Consider the following 19,141-nt stretch of genomic DNA (forward strand, 5'->3'; position numbering starts at 1 on the left):
ACGATTCGTTTAGTTCGAAGGATGCTTTTCAAGTTATGGCAATCTTATGAACCCCATTACGGTAACAATTTGAGGGATGAAAATTTTGCGCCCAAGTTTGCAGATCGAATAGCCGGACAGCAATCTGCGCCGATCTTAACAGCAAATGATATAATCACTCAAAATCTGTGTTCTGACAGAAGCGGATTTTTCGCTTTGAAGTTTGCCGGTAAGTTATAATGATCGTTTAATGAGTAATGTTTCTCTTCCCTGAATGAATTAATGCCTTCTATCTTTTTCTAAAAGGGCTCTTTGAGAATTCCGCTTCTGTCATAACACCCGACAGTACCTGGTTTACCACACGGCAGCGTTAGCTCACGAAGTTCTGGATCTCCTCGAATCTTAAACAAGAAGTCGTCTGGTGATGATGGTAACGAATTCTAGTCGCTTTGGATTTTGAAATTAAAAAAAAGACGGTGGGTTGAAATGGTAAACAAGTAAAATTCTCGACGCCTGATTATCTGATGTGTGTGAACGCCTGAGATTCCGAATGCCCTAAAATGATAAACCCGGAAACATTTATGAATCCGGAAAAATCTCCTGTAGTTTAAACCCAGCCTGAGTCCATTTCATAAATATCCAATAGTGATAGTGAAATTGAAATCCTGGAAGCGTGGGTGTCCACGATCAGACAACATAGCAGTCGGTACCACAATGGACTCGTTAGAGGACAGCTTAGCACGAAAAAATAAAGATTGATGTTCACCGATTTCGAGTAATGTATTAAATGCCCTAATCACTATCAACCCACGGAGCTACGTAATAAGACACCTGCAGCCACTGGGCGCCTAATGAAAAGAACCATCACATCCAATTTGCCACCATTGAAATGAGAAGGGGACTGGGCCGAGTAAACATTCGCAAAGACTTCTGGGACTGTTTGTCCAGCGCGTCCCCAGTAACTATCCCAGAAACAATTGCGGGACACTCTTCGGTCCCAGTTCCCTTCTGCTAGCGACATACCGAGAAAAGACCCTACCCCAGCCACAATAAATAATGTCTTTCATTATTTTCTAAAAAACCTTGATAAACTCAAGAACGTTACGAGCCAGAAAACAGAATGGAGTGGCTCATTAGGGCCATTTATAAGAGGAAAAATAAGACGCGTTTCACATAATAAGACGCAACTTAAATAAGACGCGAACTGTACCATTTATACGAGCATGTCTTATCTAATAAGACGCGTCTTAGCTAAGCCGCGTCTTATTTTAGACGAAATGTGCCGTTTATACGGAAAGTTCGCGTCTTATTTTTCCTCGTATAAATGGCCCTATTGTCATAATTGTTCGACTCTGGACGACAAGAAAATGTGTCAAAGCAATTGTACATGTTTTGGCAAAACGCCAACCTTTATTTCCGTTCATATAACGTAACTCGGACAAAAAATATCGAACTTTTCATTTATGTCACAAGTACTGAAAACAAATCGGTTAATTATTGCAGAATCTATATTGACATAAAGCGTAAGCGCGGTTAGCCTGCGAAACGCAGACGCATTTCCGGTCGTCGCTTCTCTCCCTCCGAAAAATAGCGTCTGCGAACCCGAGCGGCAAAACGATTTCCGTGACGTAAGAACTTTTGTTTTCTTGTTGACCAATCAGAATGCACGATAGATATAGTTCGTGTTTTTCTCGCGCGAATTTGCGAGACGCGTGTCCCGAGTATTGGCGCGATTCCCAACTGTGGCACGTGCAATCTTCAAACATGCAGAGGGAAACTCCTAAGAAAATCTGCCACGATGGTGAATCTTGTTTTCTCTGTAAAAGAACGTTTTCGGTCGCTAAAGAAAAAATACGTGTGTTTGGTAAAAGCAGTTTTGACATATCGTCTTTGATACATCGTGTTTTAAATGTCGATCTCACTGTTTACGTTGACCGTGAACAGCTGGCGATTTGCCGCACTCAGTGTTACAGTCGAATTGTACGGTACAAGAATGCTGTACAAAAGGTAGAAGAGGGAGGGGAGAGAAGCGACAACCGGAAATGCGTCTGCGTTTCGCAGGCTAAAGCGCGGTCAGTGGTCAGCGATGATGATGGCCTCGTCTTTTAAACCTGGCTAGTTTAGTGTTATTTGTTGCCTTTTTTGTGTGTTTAAATAATTTAGTTTTTCGTGTAAGAGTTCCTGTTGGTGTCTTGTATTTGAATATGTCAAAGAAATACTTGTGCGCGTGTCTACGTGCGTGTGTGCGTGTTTGTGTTTTAATGATTAACAAAGCTATAATAGAATAAAGTCAATCTTGTTAAAGGGTCATAATTAATTTTAATATAATATGCCTCCTCCATTCTAATTTTTTTCTTTTTTTTTTCTTATGTACACGTAGTTTAATCAACCTTGTACTAATTAATATTGTACAACTAATGTATTATCTATAGGATAGAGTAAAAATAAGATACAAAAGCGTAAAAGATTAATTATTGCAAGAAAATTTTGATTATAGTATGGCTAGGCCCTTATATGGGCTTATGACCGAACTAAAAAAAGTGTTTCAAAACAAGCTACATAGCAGAGCTGATTTTTTGAATTTGATCGCTTTTTTTAAGCTTCAAAACGTCCCAAAAAGTCGAATTTACTTCCATACATACTAGAGGGGTGCTTATATTCAGGGGGGTGGGGGTTGTAAGTTGGGGGGGGGGGGCTTATAATCAGAAGTCTACGGTATTTCCGTCTTACAATACTTGATAATCAAAAGTTACGTGGATCGGAACAGGTTGTGGCCTCATCCTGCCCCTTTTGCCATAGCCGAATGTAAAAGATCGTTTTTTTTTTTTCTCTGTATCATCAACTGCATCAAATTTAAACAAACATTTTTTCCCTTAGCACTTCATCTACTTATAATGATCTTAGAACGTCGTTTGGAAATAACTTTTTGTTTTGTTCCTTTCGTTTTTTTATGAAATACTCACGTGCGTTCTGGCGCACAGGTAGCTATGTCTCTTATTTCCGGATCCCTACAATTTGTGACGAATGTTGCCGGTGTTTACTTAACGTCTCCAAGAGATAGCATTCGTTTATCAAGTTCACTGAATAGACAAAAGTCGATAAAAAGAGACAATTAAGGGGGAGGGGGTGGGTACTCAACAAGGTTTTATTATACGAGGACTGCTTCACCCCGAGGTCCAACCCCTTACCCCCTTTTATATACCATTTTTGACAGAAAAGGTTCCCCTTTCTTTTAGATTCTATTAACAAATGCCGGTACTGCTGAAAATGTACTCTCTCTAAAAAATGAATGAATTACAAAACCAAAACGCTTTCTTGACTTTTTCAAAGTCATAAAATGCATCTGTTAGCCGCTTGGGGCATTTTTACAGACCGAAATGACAGTTTTTCACTACCCTTGGTAAAATCCCTACCCTTTCAAAGCCTAAAAGGCACCCCTTTCGTCTGGCGGAGTCTCCCCGTAAAGGCCTTTGTAGGGGGAGTGTACCCCCGGGGAGATTTACACTAAAAGAAAATCTTTCATATAGTACGTCTACCTAACAAATATCAATTTCTTGACTGAAGTTTTCACTATTTGACGAATTTCTTGATATCGCCAGCAGTATATTAGTGGGTTAAGTGAAGAATTTAGTAGAACCAAAAAACCTGAGATATGATTAGCTAGTATAAAAGACACCTTAGATCTATTACTTGTCAACAGCATTATACAGCAAAAATTGGGTAGAAAACAAGCAAGGAAAACAATATACACTAGGAAAGCGCTAGATGCGGACTTCCTCTCCCTGTTCCTATTCTGTACGTGATCGCGTGGTTGATGTTCTCTTTGAGGATGTACTGTAGTCAGAGATCTTATAACCCTGTAGATGTAGATGTAGGCTGTAGTTGCTACGAGAAGTCCGCATATTTCAATAACTGCGACAAAAATTATTTGATGGTTGGGTAGTTGCGTGAATATGAAGGTAGCCACACCACATGCCATCCATAAGGACGCGAAGGTGAAAATAACACGTTTTGAGGTAACTAGTTCATGATATCGCAAGTGGAGAAAAATGACAAGAAGTCTGTCAACAGCTATCGCTATTATAGTGAAGAATGACACACATGTGAGAAAATATATCACAGAATAACAGACAGTTATCAAAGTTGGGCATAAGAAATCGAGGTCATAGTTTCCATTCGCTGTCGTTTTCAACATAATCGCTGTAATAATTCCCAACATCGACTGCCCCAGCAATCCCACAGCAAAGTCAGAGAAGGCGAGACTTAGAAACATCTTCTTTAAGTTACCAGGTAACGTTGAAGAACTCCGGAGAGCGTGAATGACGAGGACATTTTCCACGGTTGCTAGGACTGCAAATCCTAAGTTCAAAACACAAAACGCCAGCAAGACAGGTCTGTGTCGATGCAATAGAACATGATATTCCTCCAACTTCTGATTGCAGAACAGTGCTCCCATAGTCAGTATGATTCACTAATGGAACCTTATTTTTGTGATCAAAAACAGGTGGACAAAAGCAAACAAAGCAAAATGTGTAAGTTGAAGGCAATTCTGAGTGTTGAGTTTCTTAGTACCAAGTAATTAAAAACCTGCTCATAATTGGTCCGTAAGCTTTTTGAAGACATGAGCTGTTTGTCTAAATTGAGAAGCTTCAACACACTGAGTGAATTAGGTTCACGTTTCGAATTTTATTAAAGGACGTAGCTTCGGGCTGTAATCCAAAGATGTGTACTTTTTACGTCATTTTGTATTGTCGTGGAAAGCCTTTTCCTCTTTCTATTCAGATGGATATTTTATGTCATATTATTAATAACGTGCGCTTGTTGCTTGATAATAGTTATTAGCGACCATCAGAGATAACCTCAGCAGTGAAATATGTACTGATCATGATTAAACTTCGCTTTAATATACTCGCTCTTCATTAATGCCCCAACCCGTTCTTTTAGTGTTGTCCAAAATCAGTTCTTTAAGGGGAATCACTCTTCAAATTATGCTTCGAAGAACGTGATTTACACTACTACGGAAAATTAAAGCGAGATAAAATAGCGTTGACGAAAACAATATTTGCTAAATTTTAAGACAGCCACTATCACTTACCTTTATAGTCTAGACACCAAACCTAGATTTTAAACTTCTATTATTGTCCGAAGATTTTTTTTAGGGATCTGTTTTCTGCGATTAGATCGTAATTCCGGAGAGTGTTCTTTAATAAGTAGTAAAAAATAGAGAGGGCGTCCACTGCACGTACGCCGAAGAATGCCTGATAAAACTTATGCAAATTTGGGTTACTTCAAAATACTCTCAAAAACAACGAAATACTGTCCTCAACCCACTCAATATCTTAGATATTCATTGAAGGAGTTGCGTTAATGAGCTTATAAATTTCTTCCCGATCCAACTTTTCTTTAAGTTTGTTAATTAACCATAGAAACAACGTCATTCTTCACTACTATCGAGACCAGTTCTTAAAAAGGTACCCGTTTTACTGAGTCATTCTTTCTACTCGAAATATCGTAATATTAATTTTGCCCTTGAAAAGTGAGGGTACCTGAGAAGAAAATATATTGATTGCGGGCCGGTAACGTGTTTGCATGCTATGTGTAAACAAAAAGATTGAAAGATAACCGACCTACCTCTTGCATGGCTTTTAGCGTTTACGAAAGTCGTTCGGGTGGCTTGTCAGTCGCGTAGTCACGCGCACGACTTCGTAAACACTAAAAGCCATGCAAGACAGAAACCTCTGCTCGCAGAATATAACCCAGCTTACAGGGTCGATACCACCAACTGACTTTTTTATTCATTTTTTTGTTGTTGACATTTTTGGAAGTCTTCAAAACCAATTCCTTTTGCATTAGTCTTAATGTTATGACCAGTCAGTCGAAATAGATAGTTTTAATTAAGTAAGCTAAACAGAAAATTACAGCCGGCGGTATTTATTCGATTAACCACCCTGGACGGTTATTAAATTTTTGGACCTTGAGAGTGGGCGCTTATTTGAGGTGGGCCCTTATTCGGGACTGGGCGTTTATTAAATTTTCACCATTTTCAGCAAGTGTAGTATGCTTATTTTTCAACAAAACAGTAAATGCTAATAACAAAACGCGAAGAAGTAACAAAGCAAGATTTCAGTAAAATACTCTGAAGAAAACTCCGTCTTAGGGGAAGTCTCTTATTAGTACTTTATTCAATTTGAAATTCAATCTCATTGTCACTCAAGTGGGTGAAGTGAGGGTGGGCGCTCAGGGGTTTAGTAAGGAGGGGGAGGGGGTGGGATGAGAGCTTATTAGAGGCTGGGCGCTTATTAACTTTTCCTGCCTTTAGAATGGGCGCTTATTCGAGGTGGGCGCTAATTCGAGGTTGGGCGCTTATTCGAATAAACACGGTCAACAAACAAATCGACCTCATGCTGCTGCTACTGGCTACTCTGTCATTGCCAATGATGTCAATTTTTATACACACAGGTTACGTTTTCACGGAGACATTATCAGCGGCTATCATGGCATGAGGGAAGGTGTCCTAGGGAGCTACAATTGTAAGCTTCCCAAGCATTTGACTAATTTTCTAATTTTGTTTCTTGTGCCATATTTCTTTTGGTTTATCCTTAAGAATTATGACGCAAGAGTTTAAATATTAAAGTGCGTTTTACAAAACAATTTATGGCTATTTTGCGGCTACCGTAAGATTCCGAAAATAAGCCCCGGGGCTTGTATTTTTCAAAAGCCCTTTTTGAGGGGCTTATTTTTGGAGGGGCTCATATCTGCGTCTCAAAATCGATTGGGATAGCCTTATAGTTGGAAGTAGTTTTTGCTTTGTTTTACTTTGTATTTGAGCGCAATTTTCCAATTACAAGCCCCCCAGGGGCTTAAATTTGCAGGGGCGATTTAACGCAGGGTTTTTTACGTTACCGGTTTGGGGGGCTTATATTTGGAGGGGTTTATAGATGGAGGGGCTTATTTTCAGAATTTTACGGTATTTAGCTTAAAACGTCCAGACCCAGTCGCCGGAGGCAAGCATAGCTCTCTCTAGATGTAAGCAAAAGGCGATTGCAACTAAATTCGTCCATCACTGCTTAAGCCAAATATGTAGGATAAGGAAAGGGTTCAAAAAATAGCTAAAAATCTCCCTCGTCAGTTCCATACGTAATGTACGAAGAACAAAGTGCAAGAAGCTTTAATTTCCTAAGAGGAAATGTTAGTGTTTTCGTTAGATACTATTTTTTGTTTTGTTTTGTTTTTTTTTTTTTTTGTGCATCTCAGCAAGACTATATCCTTCCTTAGCATGGAGCCGTTTTCATTTAAGACAAGTGTCATTTCACTTTTAAGGGATTCTGTTTAAGAAAATCTGATGCCCTTCATGCAGGCGGCTTTTTTAAGGCAAGTCAATATGAGTTAATAGACCCAAGGGGCTCAGATCCTGTAAAAAAAAAAACAGTTCATTCAGTTTTTTTAGACTCCTCGTTCTCGTTTCCTGCGCCGGTCAGTGCTAAAGGGCTATAATGAGCAATTTATATTAAATTTTATTTTTCAAAATTAAATTAGACGAATATTTTGACGTACGGTAGTTGGTGAATACAGCTGTGCTTTCCAATTTGTTTAACAGGCATATCCATTTAACCTACTCAGTTCTAAACCTGTCTAAACTGATCACAACAGAATGGAAAATCTCTCTTGTGTCCCGAAAGACAACCGCTCAAGGACAGCTGAGGATGTACTATACTTAACCCTTCCAGAATATTCAATCACACCATCTGCTTCATATACGATTGAGCGCATTCAGTTGTTGTAGTTCCTTTGTGTATAAATTCGTTACGCAGAGCTGGAAGTGTCAAGGCATTATACGAGCGAATACTAACAAAACATTCGTACATTATTGCCATTTTCTTTACAACTGCCTCTACGTAAACATTTTTAATTCAATTTTAATCTTTATTTCTGCTTCGTAATGTTGTTGTCAGACTCGTCACTTGCTTGCAAAAACATAACGACGCATAAAAGGGAGGCGAATTTTCTTTTCATTACAAATGCAGTTTTTTAACCCAATTTTTTTTATTTTGCAAATAGCATTTTTCTTCTTAAGTAAATAAGGCTCAAAATTAAAAGACGTGTACAGAATAATTATAAGTACCTTCTCTTCGGCATGTTTTTAGCAAGTAGACTAATAATTATGCTTCAATGCTAAGTTTTTATTTTTTGAATTTTTCTGGCGCTCTGCACACCTGATAAAACCCTCTGACTCAAAATATGAAAATCCAGATATGCAACAAAAGACTAGAAGAACTTATAAAATTAGCCGAATTTCACGGAGCATTCATGGTTTCACTATGTGCTCTCAATTTCTTATTTTGCATCGTGGCGATTTTTGGAAATGTACTTGTTATTACTGCTTTGTGGAAAGCTTCCTCGGTACCTGAGAGTTTAAAAAGATTGTTTTTAAGTCTTGCTGTATCGGATCTTGCCGTGGGACTGTCTGTTCAACCAATGCATGGCGCTATCATTGCTGTGATACTAAACAACGTGGAAAGCCGAAGCTACAACTTTCAGGCTTCCCTTTGTCCGACGATAGTCACCATCTATTTATCGTCCGCCTATTTATTCTCAGTAGCATCTTTTTTATCCATTGTTTTTACTGCTGTGGACCGTCTTCTCGCGTTATCCTTTCATCTGAGATATCATGAATTAGTAACATGCAAACGCGTCGAGGCTGTCATTGGAATTATGTGGTTAACAAGTTTCCTAGTCACAGTGGTCTATATTGCGCTTCCGAATTACAACGATATAGTGGCCGTTGTGCTTGAACTGCTGGGGATTTCGGTAACGACTGCAGCTTATTTTAAGATCTACAGAATAGCACGATATCATCAAAATAAAATTCACTGCCAAAGACAAGTTGCGATTGATGTGGAGACGCTAAACACTGCTCGAGTTAAGCGATCAGCGTATAACGCATTTTTCGTGTATGCATTATTTCTTGCTTGCTATATACCAAATGTGTTTTGCGGGATTTTATTGAATGTTTTTACGTCTAGTATGGCATTTATTATCGCTTTTTACATCACGATATTTTTAATCTATCTCAATTCTTCTGTAAACATTCTCGTTTATTGCTGGAGATTTCGAGAAATCCGTCTTATTGTAAAAACAACTTTCTGTAAGATGATTTGTCAGTTAAGTGAGCAGGAATCGCCTAGAACAACTGCCGAGATCAGCACAGTCCAGTTGGTGAGAGAAATACCTACGAAAACATAAGCGAATGTGAAAATGTAAATTGAACTATCAATTCGACAGGCCAGAACTGAGCTCTTACTTCTCCGCTAGCTAAAAGCTTTATAAATTAAATACTGACACCCACAAAAGGGGCGCAATAGATTGGTTGCTTGCTGTTTGTGACGAATAATACGCCCTACCTGTTATATATATATTGCTTTTACTGTCAAGACTTTATAGTCAACATAGCTGTATTCAATCTTGTGAATTCATATTTAGTACAAGCGAAGGATTTTCCTAATTTTTTGCAAAACTTTGAATTTTCTGTAACTGTAAAACTGAGGGGTCATCCCTCACAGTTTCACCTTTTTTTCTGCTTCTTTTTATTTTGCCCTATGAGCGCCAAAAATTGCTATTCCACCCTATAAAAATTGTTTAAGTACGTTACAGTAGGTAGAAAAAGCAAACTTTTAAACACATTTAAAACATCTGTCAAAAAAACTGTATTTTATCAAATTAAAATACTATAAAATATTTTTAAAACAATCTTAGAGCGCATTAAAAGCTCGTAAGATTGATTTGCCGTCTCCCATGACCCACTCCGGCAGAGATTTCTATTCAGACACGTACAATTCTTACAAAAATAACGTTAACTTTATAACAGTTGCTGAGAATTAGACACCTTGAATTTCAACTTCTCGAGCACTAATTGTGATTACTTGAGCTCCATGTTCGTCAGTTCTACGCTATGATTCAAAGAAATCCTAGACTCTGTTGTTGATTTGAAAAGAAGACAGATTTATAGCACTCAATCCGAGTAAAATAAAATCTTCATTTGTCCAATTGTGAGCTTAACTTTTCCGGTAACTACCCTGCATGGCTTTTAGCATTTACTAAGTCGATTACGAAGTCGTTCGCCGCGCTAGTCTGTCGCGTAGTTGGCTTTTTACGCTAAAAGCCGTGGAGGAGAGAAAACTCTGTTCGCAGGGTAGCGGTAACTGGAGGTTCCAAGGACGAGCCATTCGATAATTCGCCCCATGATGCGTTGCGGACCGTGTCCAACCTCTGTTTCAACTCAAATCTTGAACATTACGAAGAATGTCACGCATGACGAAACATGTCAGCAACGCTGGTAAAGTTGACCCGGGTGATAGGGTAACCCTATCTGTGAAATTTGCATGTAAACCGGAGATAACTTTAACCCGCACTGGACGGCATACTCTAGGCTCGATTTCAAGTCAGTTATTGAAATTAACATCTATCTGAAAAATTAAGCGTGTCGCGTAACGTGAATGAGTTGTCTCCATTTAAATAATTAGGCGATCACGCTTCCCGTGAGCCTGTATTCAGGCCATAGTTAATAGAGGGAATGGTTATGAAACCCGACAAAGTTCTTTGTTGTATGTTTTTGTTCTCTTTTTTGGCCTTGACCGAGGGTGACAATGGGGTGGTGTCTTTTACGGTTATCGGCTAAAATTTTGGCTCTTTTACGGCTATCGGTTAATTTTTTTCAGTTACGGTTAACGAAAAAGTTAAAAATTAACTTCTTTTGTTTCCAAAAATTAAATATTAATTAACCTATATTTTTTTGAATAAAGGTCTTCGGATCATCTCGGGATGAAATAAGCTATTCTTTCGAAAAAGTTTAACATTTGATAGATCATACTTTTTATAAAGTATTCCACTTTTAATATTATTTTACACTTAGAAATGTCAACAGTCAATTTGAAAATAATCTTTGTGAAAAAGCAAAAGCAGACACGCGAACGCCCAACTCAAGGCCGGGGCGCGACATTCATTATAACAGAAATGGCCGTTTTCACACTAGAGAAGGGTTATTCGTGTGAGATGGGTTATCCTTTTGATGATTCGCGTCAGATAGGTAATACGTCTTAATTTGAAAATGGAATAGTTTTAATTTTGAATGAACAATCCGCCTAACTTTTGAAGACGGGATTATCCGTTCCAGATAGCCTGTGTACAGCCGCCCCCTCCACTCAGAAAATTTCGGAGAAGGGGTGTCTGTGGGGAGGACGCGACTGTACACAGGCTAGTCCCAGACGGATGATCCATTTCTAGCTCTAGTGTGAAAACGGCCAATAACAAAATTCCCGTGTCCGGTGTTTTTAATGATAGTGAAGGACTGTACGGAACGACTGTCTGCCGATGCCTTGTCCGTAGGCCGCATTATTACGTGCGGCTAATGCGTTTCGGGTCACGTGGTCCGAGCGAGTTCGCCACCGAAATGCCTTGACCGAGATTGCGTGGCAAGACGCCGTACAGGGACTAGGCATGGCAATGTCTACCGTAGCGTCAGAGAAAAACAGGGAAATGTTGTTTATCGGCAACGTGTTTTACAAACAGTGACATCTCTGCGTGTTGTTTTATAAGTGTTTCGAGGGCACGACCTCCGGAAAATTGCTAATTATAATTAATCCCAAGCTTGGTTAAGGCGCTTCGCCTAACGTGCGTACAGAATCACACTAGCCGGGAAATAAAAAACGGAACCATAAGTGAGTTTAGTATCTTCCTTAAAATTGGCAAATCTAGGAAACACTTTCTTTTACGGTTAACTCTTTTTTACCCTATTTACGGCTAACGGTTAAAATTTTTCAATTTTTACGGCTATCGGCTAAATTTTTGGCCGTTTTACGCCTATCGGTTAACCCCATTGAGACCCTCTTGACCCTGCACAAAACACAATAGTTGTTTACTCCGTACTGAGGAACTAACCAATAGAAACGTGCTGGTTACGTAATTCATGCATAACGTATGAACGCAAAACAAAAGATTGGGCAGGGTCGTGGACCTTCTAACATAAATCTCGGCATCTTTGTTTGCTCCTTTGATGTTTGCCGGGCTTCATAACCAGTCACCTCCATTAACTATGTTCAGGCTACAAAAAATGGTGGCAAGGAAAGCGAAGCTTCTTCTTCTGGTATTTCCGATCGCTATGTTAGTTTTGTACTTCTCTGTCAATTTTGAATTTAGGCAAGCAGAAAAACCTTCAACAACTAAAGTACTTCAGAAGTATAGAAACGTGACATCCCTTATGTTAACAAAAACTCGACAGAGGACTCTGTTATTGTTGGTGTATAATGAATTCTTCGGCAACAAGAAGTGGATTAATGTTGATGATGATTGTTCCGTGCCAAGAACAAGGAAAACTCCTTGCGGAAAAGACAAGTTTGAGGTCACCTACGATAAAGGACGATTTTATGACAGCGACTTCGTCTTGATTCACGCCGCTAGTAACTTGCCTAGCATAGAGCACTTAAATGAGATCTGGAAGCAAAAACCCTTTGGGCAATTGTGGATTTATTTTCTAATGGAGAGTCCGATAACTTCCCCCGATACATCGCGTTTTAACGGCATGTTCGACTTGATCTTTTCTTATCGGACAGATTCCGAGTTTTGGTTTCCTTATGGAACTTACGAGGAAATTCCATTCATGAACCTCTCGCAACATGATTTTTCCATCGGCAAGGACAAACTGGTTATATTAGTCCATGGGCCAGGACCCCAAATTTGACGATTTGGTACCAAAAAGCGGGACAAAGAGTGGCTTATATTTTTAAAAACTATGACTCCTCTAGTTTATTTCATTGTATGATAACCACGTCAAATGAGTAGTTTTATAGGGTTTATCACGTGATGAAGTGACGTCACTCAGCTTTCAACAATGTCGAATAAATGTACGTAAATAAGTTTTTACTCATGTTTTTCTCATGTTTTGGGTCACGTCTAGATGATTAAATGGTACCACTGTTTTGCAAGTGATTTTCGAGGTTTTTGAAGCAAAATTAGATGGATTTTGGTTTTGGTTGCCATGGTAACGTAGAAAAGTAGCCTTTTGAACCAGAGGGTCGATATAAACTAAAGTAATTAAGATTAATTGTTTGAAAAATCTGTTAAATGATAGTTCTAGATGACAACTGGATACTAGATTGACTCAGGTGTTATAGCTTCCTATGGCGCTGCTATAATATGAAATTACCTTTTTGGCGGCCATATTGGATCTGCCATCTTTGATTTCCAAACATGCCAATTTTGTCCCCTAAAGTGCCCAAAAACGATCAAAACTGAAAGGAACATGGAAAATCCTCATATTCAAGCTGTGAAAAAAGCTGCTCTTAAAGCTGTAAACTGAAACACCATAGATACAAACTTTTCCGCTTTGCTAGAGATTTCTCCATATCTCTAGCAAAAGTACCGGTACTAATTGTGGTTTTTCTGTGAAGTCATGCTTTTTGGACATCCGAGGTTGACATGCAAAACGTTATAATTCCTCTTACAATGACCACTTGTTTTTTATGTATTTTGGGTGTACATTTGGCAAGTCATATGTTTAAATGTAGCAACGACTAGCAATGACTATATTCTTCTGTGGTCAATAAATCCACACACATTTTATTTATCATGTCGACAGCCAAGGGAAATAATGCTGAAAAACAGAATCAGACCACGTATTCTAGTGCTCGTCAGCATCGACTTCTACTGTGACAGCTTGTTTTCTCGCCTGTTGTCACAATTGGAGAGCCGGCACTTGTCTGTGCACTTAAGACCATTTGCAAGGCAGCTATAGTTCGGGAGCCTATACAAGATTTGGTGCAAGAACAAGAAAGTAGTTGTAAAACTGTTGCGGGAGCTGGCTGACCACTCATCCAATCAATCCCTAACTTGTTCTCATCCTGAATCCAGCCATGTCTTAAGGGACTCGGAATTTCGGGGCAGTTCTCAATTCTTCGCCTCCACATTCCTGTTTGCTAGTTTGCTCGACACGCATGTTTATACAGGCAATCAGCGCAAGGCGGTAGTTGGTCGGACTCGATGTTACATCTCTTTGAACAGAACAATCTATATCTTAGCTCATTGATGCTGTTTGTCCCTGGGCGGGAACTGTACATACGACAGGTGAAATTCTGAAGCATCTGGAATAGATTATCTGAGAATTCCCATTCCACTCCTAAGAGGTCAAACATTTCCTGAAAGGATCTCTGTTCTTTGACAATTCAAAGTGCACCAATCTTACCCCGTCCAGAAAAAGCACTTACTGTGTCGCAACCAGTATAAGCGTGCATGCCAAGGAGACTGCTGCACAAATTATGACCTATGGCTTGCACTATACTCGTGATGCTGATGTATCTAACTCTTGTTTGTGTTCCACACTTAAAACTATTGAAGCACTTGAATGACACTCAAAGAATAAATACATCTGTATCTTCTAATACCACAATCAATGTGCTGTAATCCGATCTGGCTGCGTGAGAGAAATGAAAGAAGGCGCACTAAAACCCACAAAAGGTTTTTCCTTCGGGTATTTTCTAACGCTTCCTGGCAATTTACTTCAACATATGTTCTTGGCTTAGGGCCTTGACGCTCACCTGCATACTCAAGCTGGGAATAAGAAATACTATGACCATAACGGTTTAGTATAGACACTAGCTCTACATCGTTTGTGAGAGTTTTTACAGCATACCACAGAAGAATTTGTTTAGGTGGCTTAATCCTCCCTCTGGTTACTCCAAATAACAGGTCTTGCGCGAACGACTTCATCAACCGCTGGACTCTTTGAGAAGATTATCTCTAACGAATATTTGCTGCCAGTCAGCAAGGTATGCAAAAAGGCACTGTCGTTGAGCTCTGAAGGGCACGGTGGCTATGACATTTTGCTTTCTTTGTTTAGAATAGCATCGCGGATGTCAGCCGCAGCTTTCTGAATATTGGAGATCTTCATTGTTGAACCTTTGGTTTCTTTTTCTGGTTTGGTTTCCTTCTTAGATGAGGACCCTTTTTGTATCAGATTTTTCAGCGTTTAAGTCGCAATGCAAATACAATAAACAGGGACATAACAGCACATACGGTATATTACAATTTACGAAAGTCTGGACTTCCAAAAGTTTTTTTTTTTTTATATAGCGGTGCCATGATTTGGAATGAGTTACCACAAAAAACATACGAAGAATAACATCGCTATGTCAATTTAAAAAGGAAGTAAACCAGTTAGCTTTCTTGTTTTGTGTTTCCCAGCAAAGGGCAATCATGTAAGCCATTCAGGTGTATGTACTCTTTATATCCTTTTTACTTCGCTTAACCTTCTCAGACTGATGATTTTATCGTGTTTAAGTAAACCATATGTATCTATGTATTAAAAATTGGCATATCATATTGAGTTTTCATTACCGAATAACCGATAATTCAAATAATGTTGACTGCAACAGGTTGATCATTCCTAAAATAAGATTATATTTCAAAATTTATAAATATATAAACAGATGTTTATGATTGATATGAGCAAAATACATATCGGATTATCGAAGTGAACATTGTACAAAAACTGTAAGTATTTCCAAAATTCTTTTTATTAAGTCAAAAGTTCAAAGACTTTTGCCTCAAAAAGTTTAAGCGCTTTATTAACTAGATGATTTTGCTGACTTTTCTTGAAATTATTGCGTTTTACATGGTAAAATGTCTATTAAACCGGCAAATCAAGAACCCACTACCCTTGCCATGGTAGCCGCCATTTTGGATTTTACCCATAATGCAATTCGGACGCTACTTTTGAGTTTTCCACGCTCTACTTTGGTTAAATTCAGAACAAATAATATTTTGGCGATAAAAAAAACGCAACAAAAAACTTCTCATGTCTCTCATAATAAATTAAACTACAAAAGATATAGTACATTTTAAGTGCACGTTTAGTATCCTCGAAGGTCATTTCCGGCACTTTTACATGAAAAAAATATCTTGAAAGCTACTCCTACAGAAAGGTTATCATACAAATTTTCAATGTCCACCTTAAGTGCTATCAATTCGCAGCAATCATCCTTTGTCCCTCGAATTGGTACCAAAATCAGGATTGGCCCATGGACTATATGGCCTGTAAGCAACTGTAGGCCACCGATTAGAAAGTTGCTCGTTCATGAATTGCAGAAATACATCACAGTTGATGTGTATGGACGCTGCTCGGAACAATTTGGTGAAGCGAGGGACTGCCCACGCCACACCGAATCTTGCAGAATTGTTACCAGGCATTACAAGTTTTTACTAGCTTTTGAAAATGCCCTGTGTGAAGATTACATCACTGAAAAGTATTGGGGACACTTAGGTATGCTGTTTTGGTGTGTATTGAATGAGAATTTTTTAAATTCGGTACAGTGCAGGGGTTGTATTGATCGTGAAAATCAAATTCAGTCGACGTCAGCGGCAGATTGGCTCTTGACGGAAAAGTGTTCTCCTGAACACTGCTCGTATTTTTTACCTCTAATATACCGAAAAATCTATGCATGGCTTTGTTAAATTTCTCATTGTGTTGCTTCGTTCTTTATCGTTATGCTTTTGTTCAGTATTGTAATGTGAACACAATACAATACAATGCTATCCATAAATTTGTCCGGAGTATTGGACATGCATAACAAAGAGACCAGCTCAACTTTTGAAAACAGTGAGAGTTTAGTTTAGTTAATTTAGTTTAATGATATTGTTTAATGATGGGAGATGAAAACAAAGCAGAAGCCCCAAAAGACTTTCAACTGGCATACAATGGTAAAACTATATGAAAGAAATACTAAAATTGGACGCAAAAAATGTATACTAAGGAAGAAAGGGTGTGCGCCGTAAGAAGGTTCTACAGAATGGTGAACGATAGAAACTTAGCCTGGTCTTATAGTGAGCAACACCGTTTTCCCCTGGTTTTAATTAGTTTTTCGTAGTTGCTCATCAAGCTACATTTATAACGGGTGTGCGTAGAATGCGAGTCGAGTGGAGTTGCGAGTTGCGAATGAGGCAGTTGCGAATAATGGAAAATTGACGAGCTCAGTAAAGAAATTCGAAGGGATATCTTTTTATATCTTGTGACTAAAGCGCTGTCAGGTGCTTGGTCCGACTAGCTAAAAAATTCAAAAACAGGAGCTTCCCTAGTCACAAGATGTATCTTTTACGAATCAACAAATTTTCGAAGCGGATTTAACTACTTGACACTTTAAATTGACAGAAAATATACAGACCTCAGGTCATCAACTTTCCATTACTCGCAACTCGCAACTAGCAACTCGCAACTAGCAACTTCACAACTCGCAAAATAACCAGTCCCATTTAGAACTAGCCAAGTTTTTTCGGTCAAAAGTGCTAAATTTTCGTTCAACGTTTTTACTTTTCATATGACAGGGGATGAAGATGTTGTACCAGTAGTCATGGGAGGTGCCAATTACACCAAACTTGCCATTCCTGGTTCCTATATCAACGTCCTGGATTTCAAAACTGTGAAAGATCTTGCAGATTATCTTCACTACCTCGACAGGAACAGCACCGCTTATAATGAGTACTTCAAATGGCGGCAAAAGTATCGCAAAATCACGTTGCAGACGTTCTGCTCTTTCTGCGAAGTCTTGAGTTCCGAGAGTGATTTAAGAGGTCACACAGAACTTACAGACTTCTGGGTGACACAAGGAAACTGTGACCTGAAAGATCGATTAGTGCTGAACATGCGGACTCATAGCAGCAAATTTTCAGAATATTTTCTTTTTCTAATGTCTCTTATCTTAATAATAGCTATAGTAATGACATTAATGATTTATTTAACTCGAGTATACCTGCTGTAAATAAAAAAAGTTCCCAAGATCTTTGTCCTTTTAGTTTGTTTCTTGTCATGCAAGGAGTCTAAAAATCGTAACCATTCGAGACAGACTAGCGCCTAAAACGTCTGTTGTAGCGTGGCCGAGTGGTCTGCACTTCGGACAATCTCGCGCTGGCGGTTTCGGGTTCGCGTCCCGCTCCGAGTGTTCCTCGGTGGTCCTCGGTTCAAACCCTGAATCATGTTTTAAATAGTACAGAGCGTTTTGACATGACGTCACGGCGGCCATATTGGTGTTCCGAAAACAATGAAACGGCGGCCATGTTGGTGTACCAAGACAATCCTGTGGGAGTTGAACTCTTTTGTTATGCAAACGCTTTTTTTTGTTCCAATAAATTTGCATAGATGTTGGCCACGTGAGTGAAAACACTCTATTGATTGCCTCCTGGCAGTTGAGGTCTTTGTTATGTACTATTTTATTAATCATCATTTGTCTCTAATTTATTATTTGAGTGGAGTGCCTGTAAACTAGCTGAAAAGCAAAGTCGGTGCACTCCCACGAAACATACTTTTTACGCCTTAAAAATTTCAAATCAAAACCGTCTAATAGAATGAGTCCACAATCTGGTAAAAGAATATATGGAGGTAAACATGCAAAGACCCTCGCCAAGATTCAGGTCGGTGCAATTTTTCAAGTGCGTGATATTCGGAGAAATAATTCACCCAAATTTATAGATCTTTATAAGGAGACACCATGTTGGTGCCCATCAGAGAGGGGTAACAACATGGCGGGCGGAAACCAATATTGTCCCTGAGTTTTGTTACGAAAAGCGTTAACTCGTATCTCGAGGAATTCATAAACTTGAAAGTAGCAATTTTTTATTACAAGGACAGTTCAGACGGCAAAATTCTTCCCCCCCCCCCCCCCCCACTCCTAGGCAAAAACAAAAAATCTCTTTTTTTAACCGCGTCACTCAGACTCTTCAGGACTACAAGAGCACCAACAGCATTATAGCTCTTGAAGAGCACCTATCACAAGACCCCTTTAGAAGTGAAGATTTGTTAAAAATATAGTTATTTTAGCTATTCCTATTCTTCATGACGGTGAAACCTCAGTCAATTGATAATTCTTTAGTCTGAATTTTGATGACGTCATGTAAAGCAAGAAGGACATTAACATGATTAAAGGAACGTGTTTTTCCACAAACGTTCTTCTTAGACATATTCTGAATGATCTGAGCTTGTGATCTGAATGTGGCATTCCCGATCCACGACAAATTCGGTGTTCCGCCAAAATGATATTTTAAAATGTTCCGCTATTAAAATATCGAATTAACAAATTGACGTCAATTTTCCATGGTCTGTACGGCTTATCGACCATACAGATGA

The 19,141-nt window shown here is 38.9% G+C and overlaps 1 protein-coding gene across 1 annotated transcript; it reads left to right on the forward strand.

Annotated features, from left to right (window-relative positions):
- The first annotated feature begins 12,085 nt into the window (after positions 1-12,085).
- On the forward strand, positions 12,086-17,791 carry LOC140936786 (4-galactosyl-N-acetylglucosaminide 3-alpha-L-fucosyltransferase FUT5-like). Its single transcript, XM_073386273.1, has 3 exons — positions 12,086-12,676; positions 16,000-16,288; positions 17,347-17,791. The coding sequence occupies exons 1-3, from the start codon at positions 12,086-12,088 to the stop codon at positions 17,778-17,780; spliced, it is 1,314 nt and encodes a 437-aa protein (XP_073242374.1). The 3' UTR covers positions 17,781-17,791.
- Positions 17,792-19,141: the final 1,350 nt, after the last annotated feature.

The sequence above is a fragment of the Porites lutea genome, chromosome 5 (genome assembly GCF_958299795.1).
Source record: "Porites lutea chromosome 5, jaPorLute2.1, whole genome shotgun sequence".
Lineage (NCBI taxonomy): Eukaryota > Metazoa > Cnidaria > Anthozoa > Scleractinia > Poritidae > Porites > Porites lutea.

Bases quoted from the DNA above. Each gene is read 5' to 3' on its own strand.
- LOC140936786 (XM_073386273.1), top strand. From the start codon at position 12,086: ATGGTGGCAAGGAAAGCGAAGCTTCTTCTTCTGGTATTTCCGATCGCT. The intron at 12,677-15,999 runs GTTATATTAGTC...ATCAATTCGCAG, and splicing joins CCATCGGCAAGGACAAACTG to CAATCATCCTTTGTCCCTCG. The intron at 16,289-17,346 runs GTATGCTGTTTT...TTCATATGACAG, and splicing joins AAAGTATTGGGGACACTTAG to GGGATGAAGATGTTGTACCA.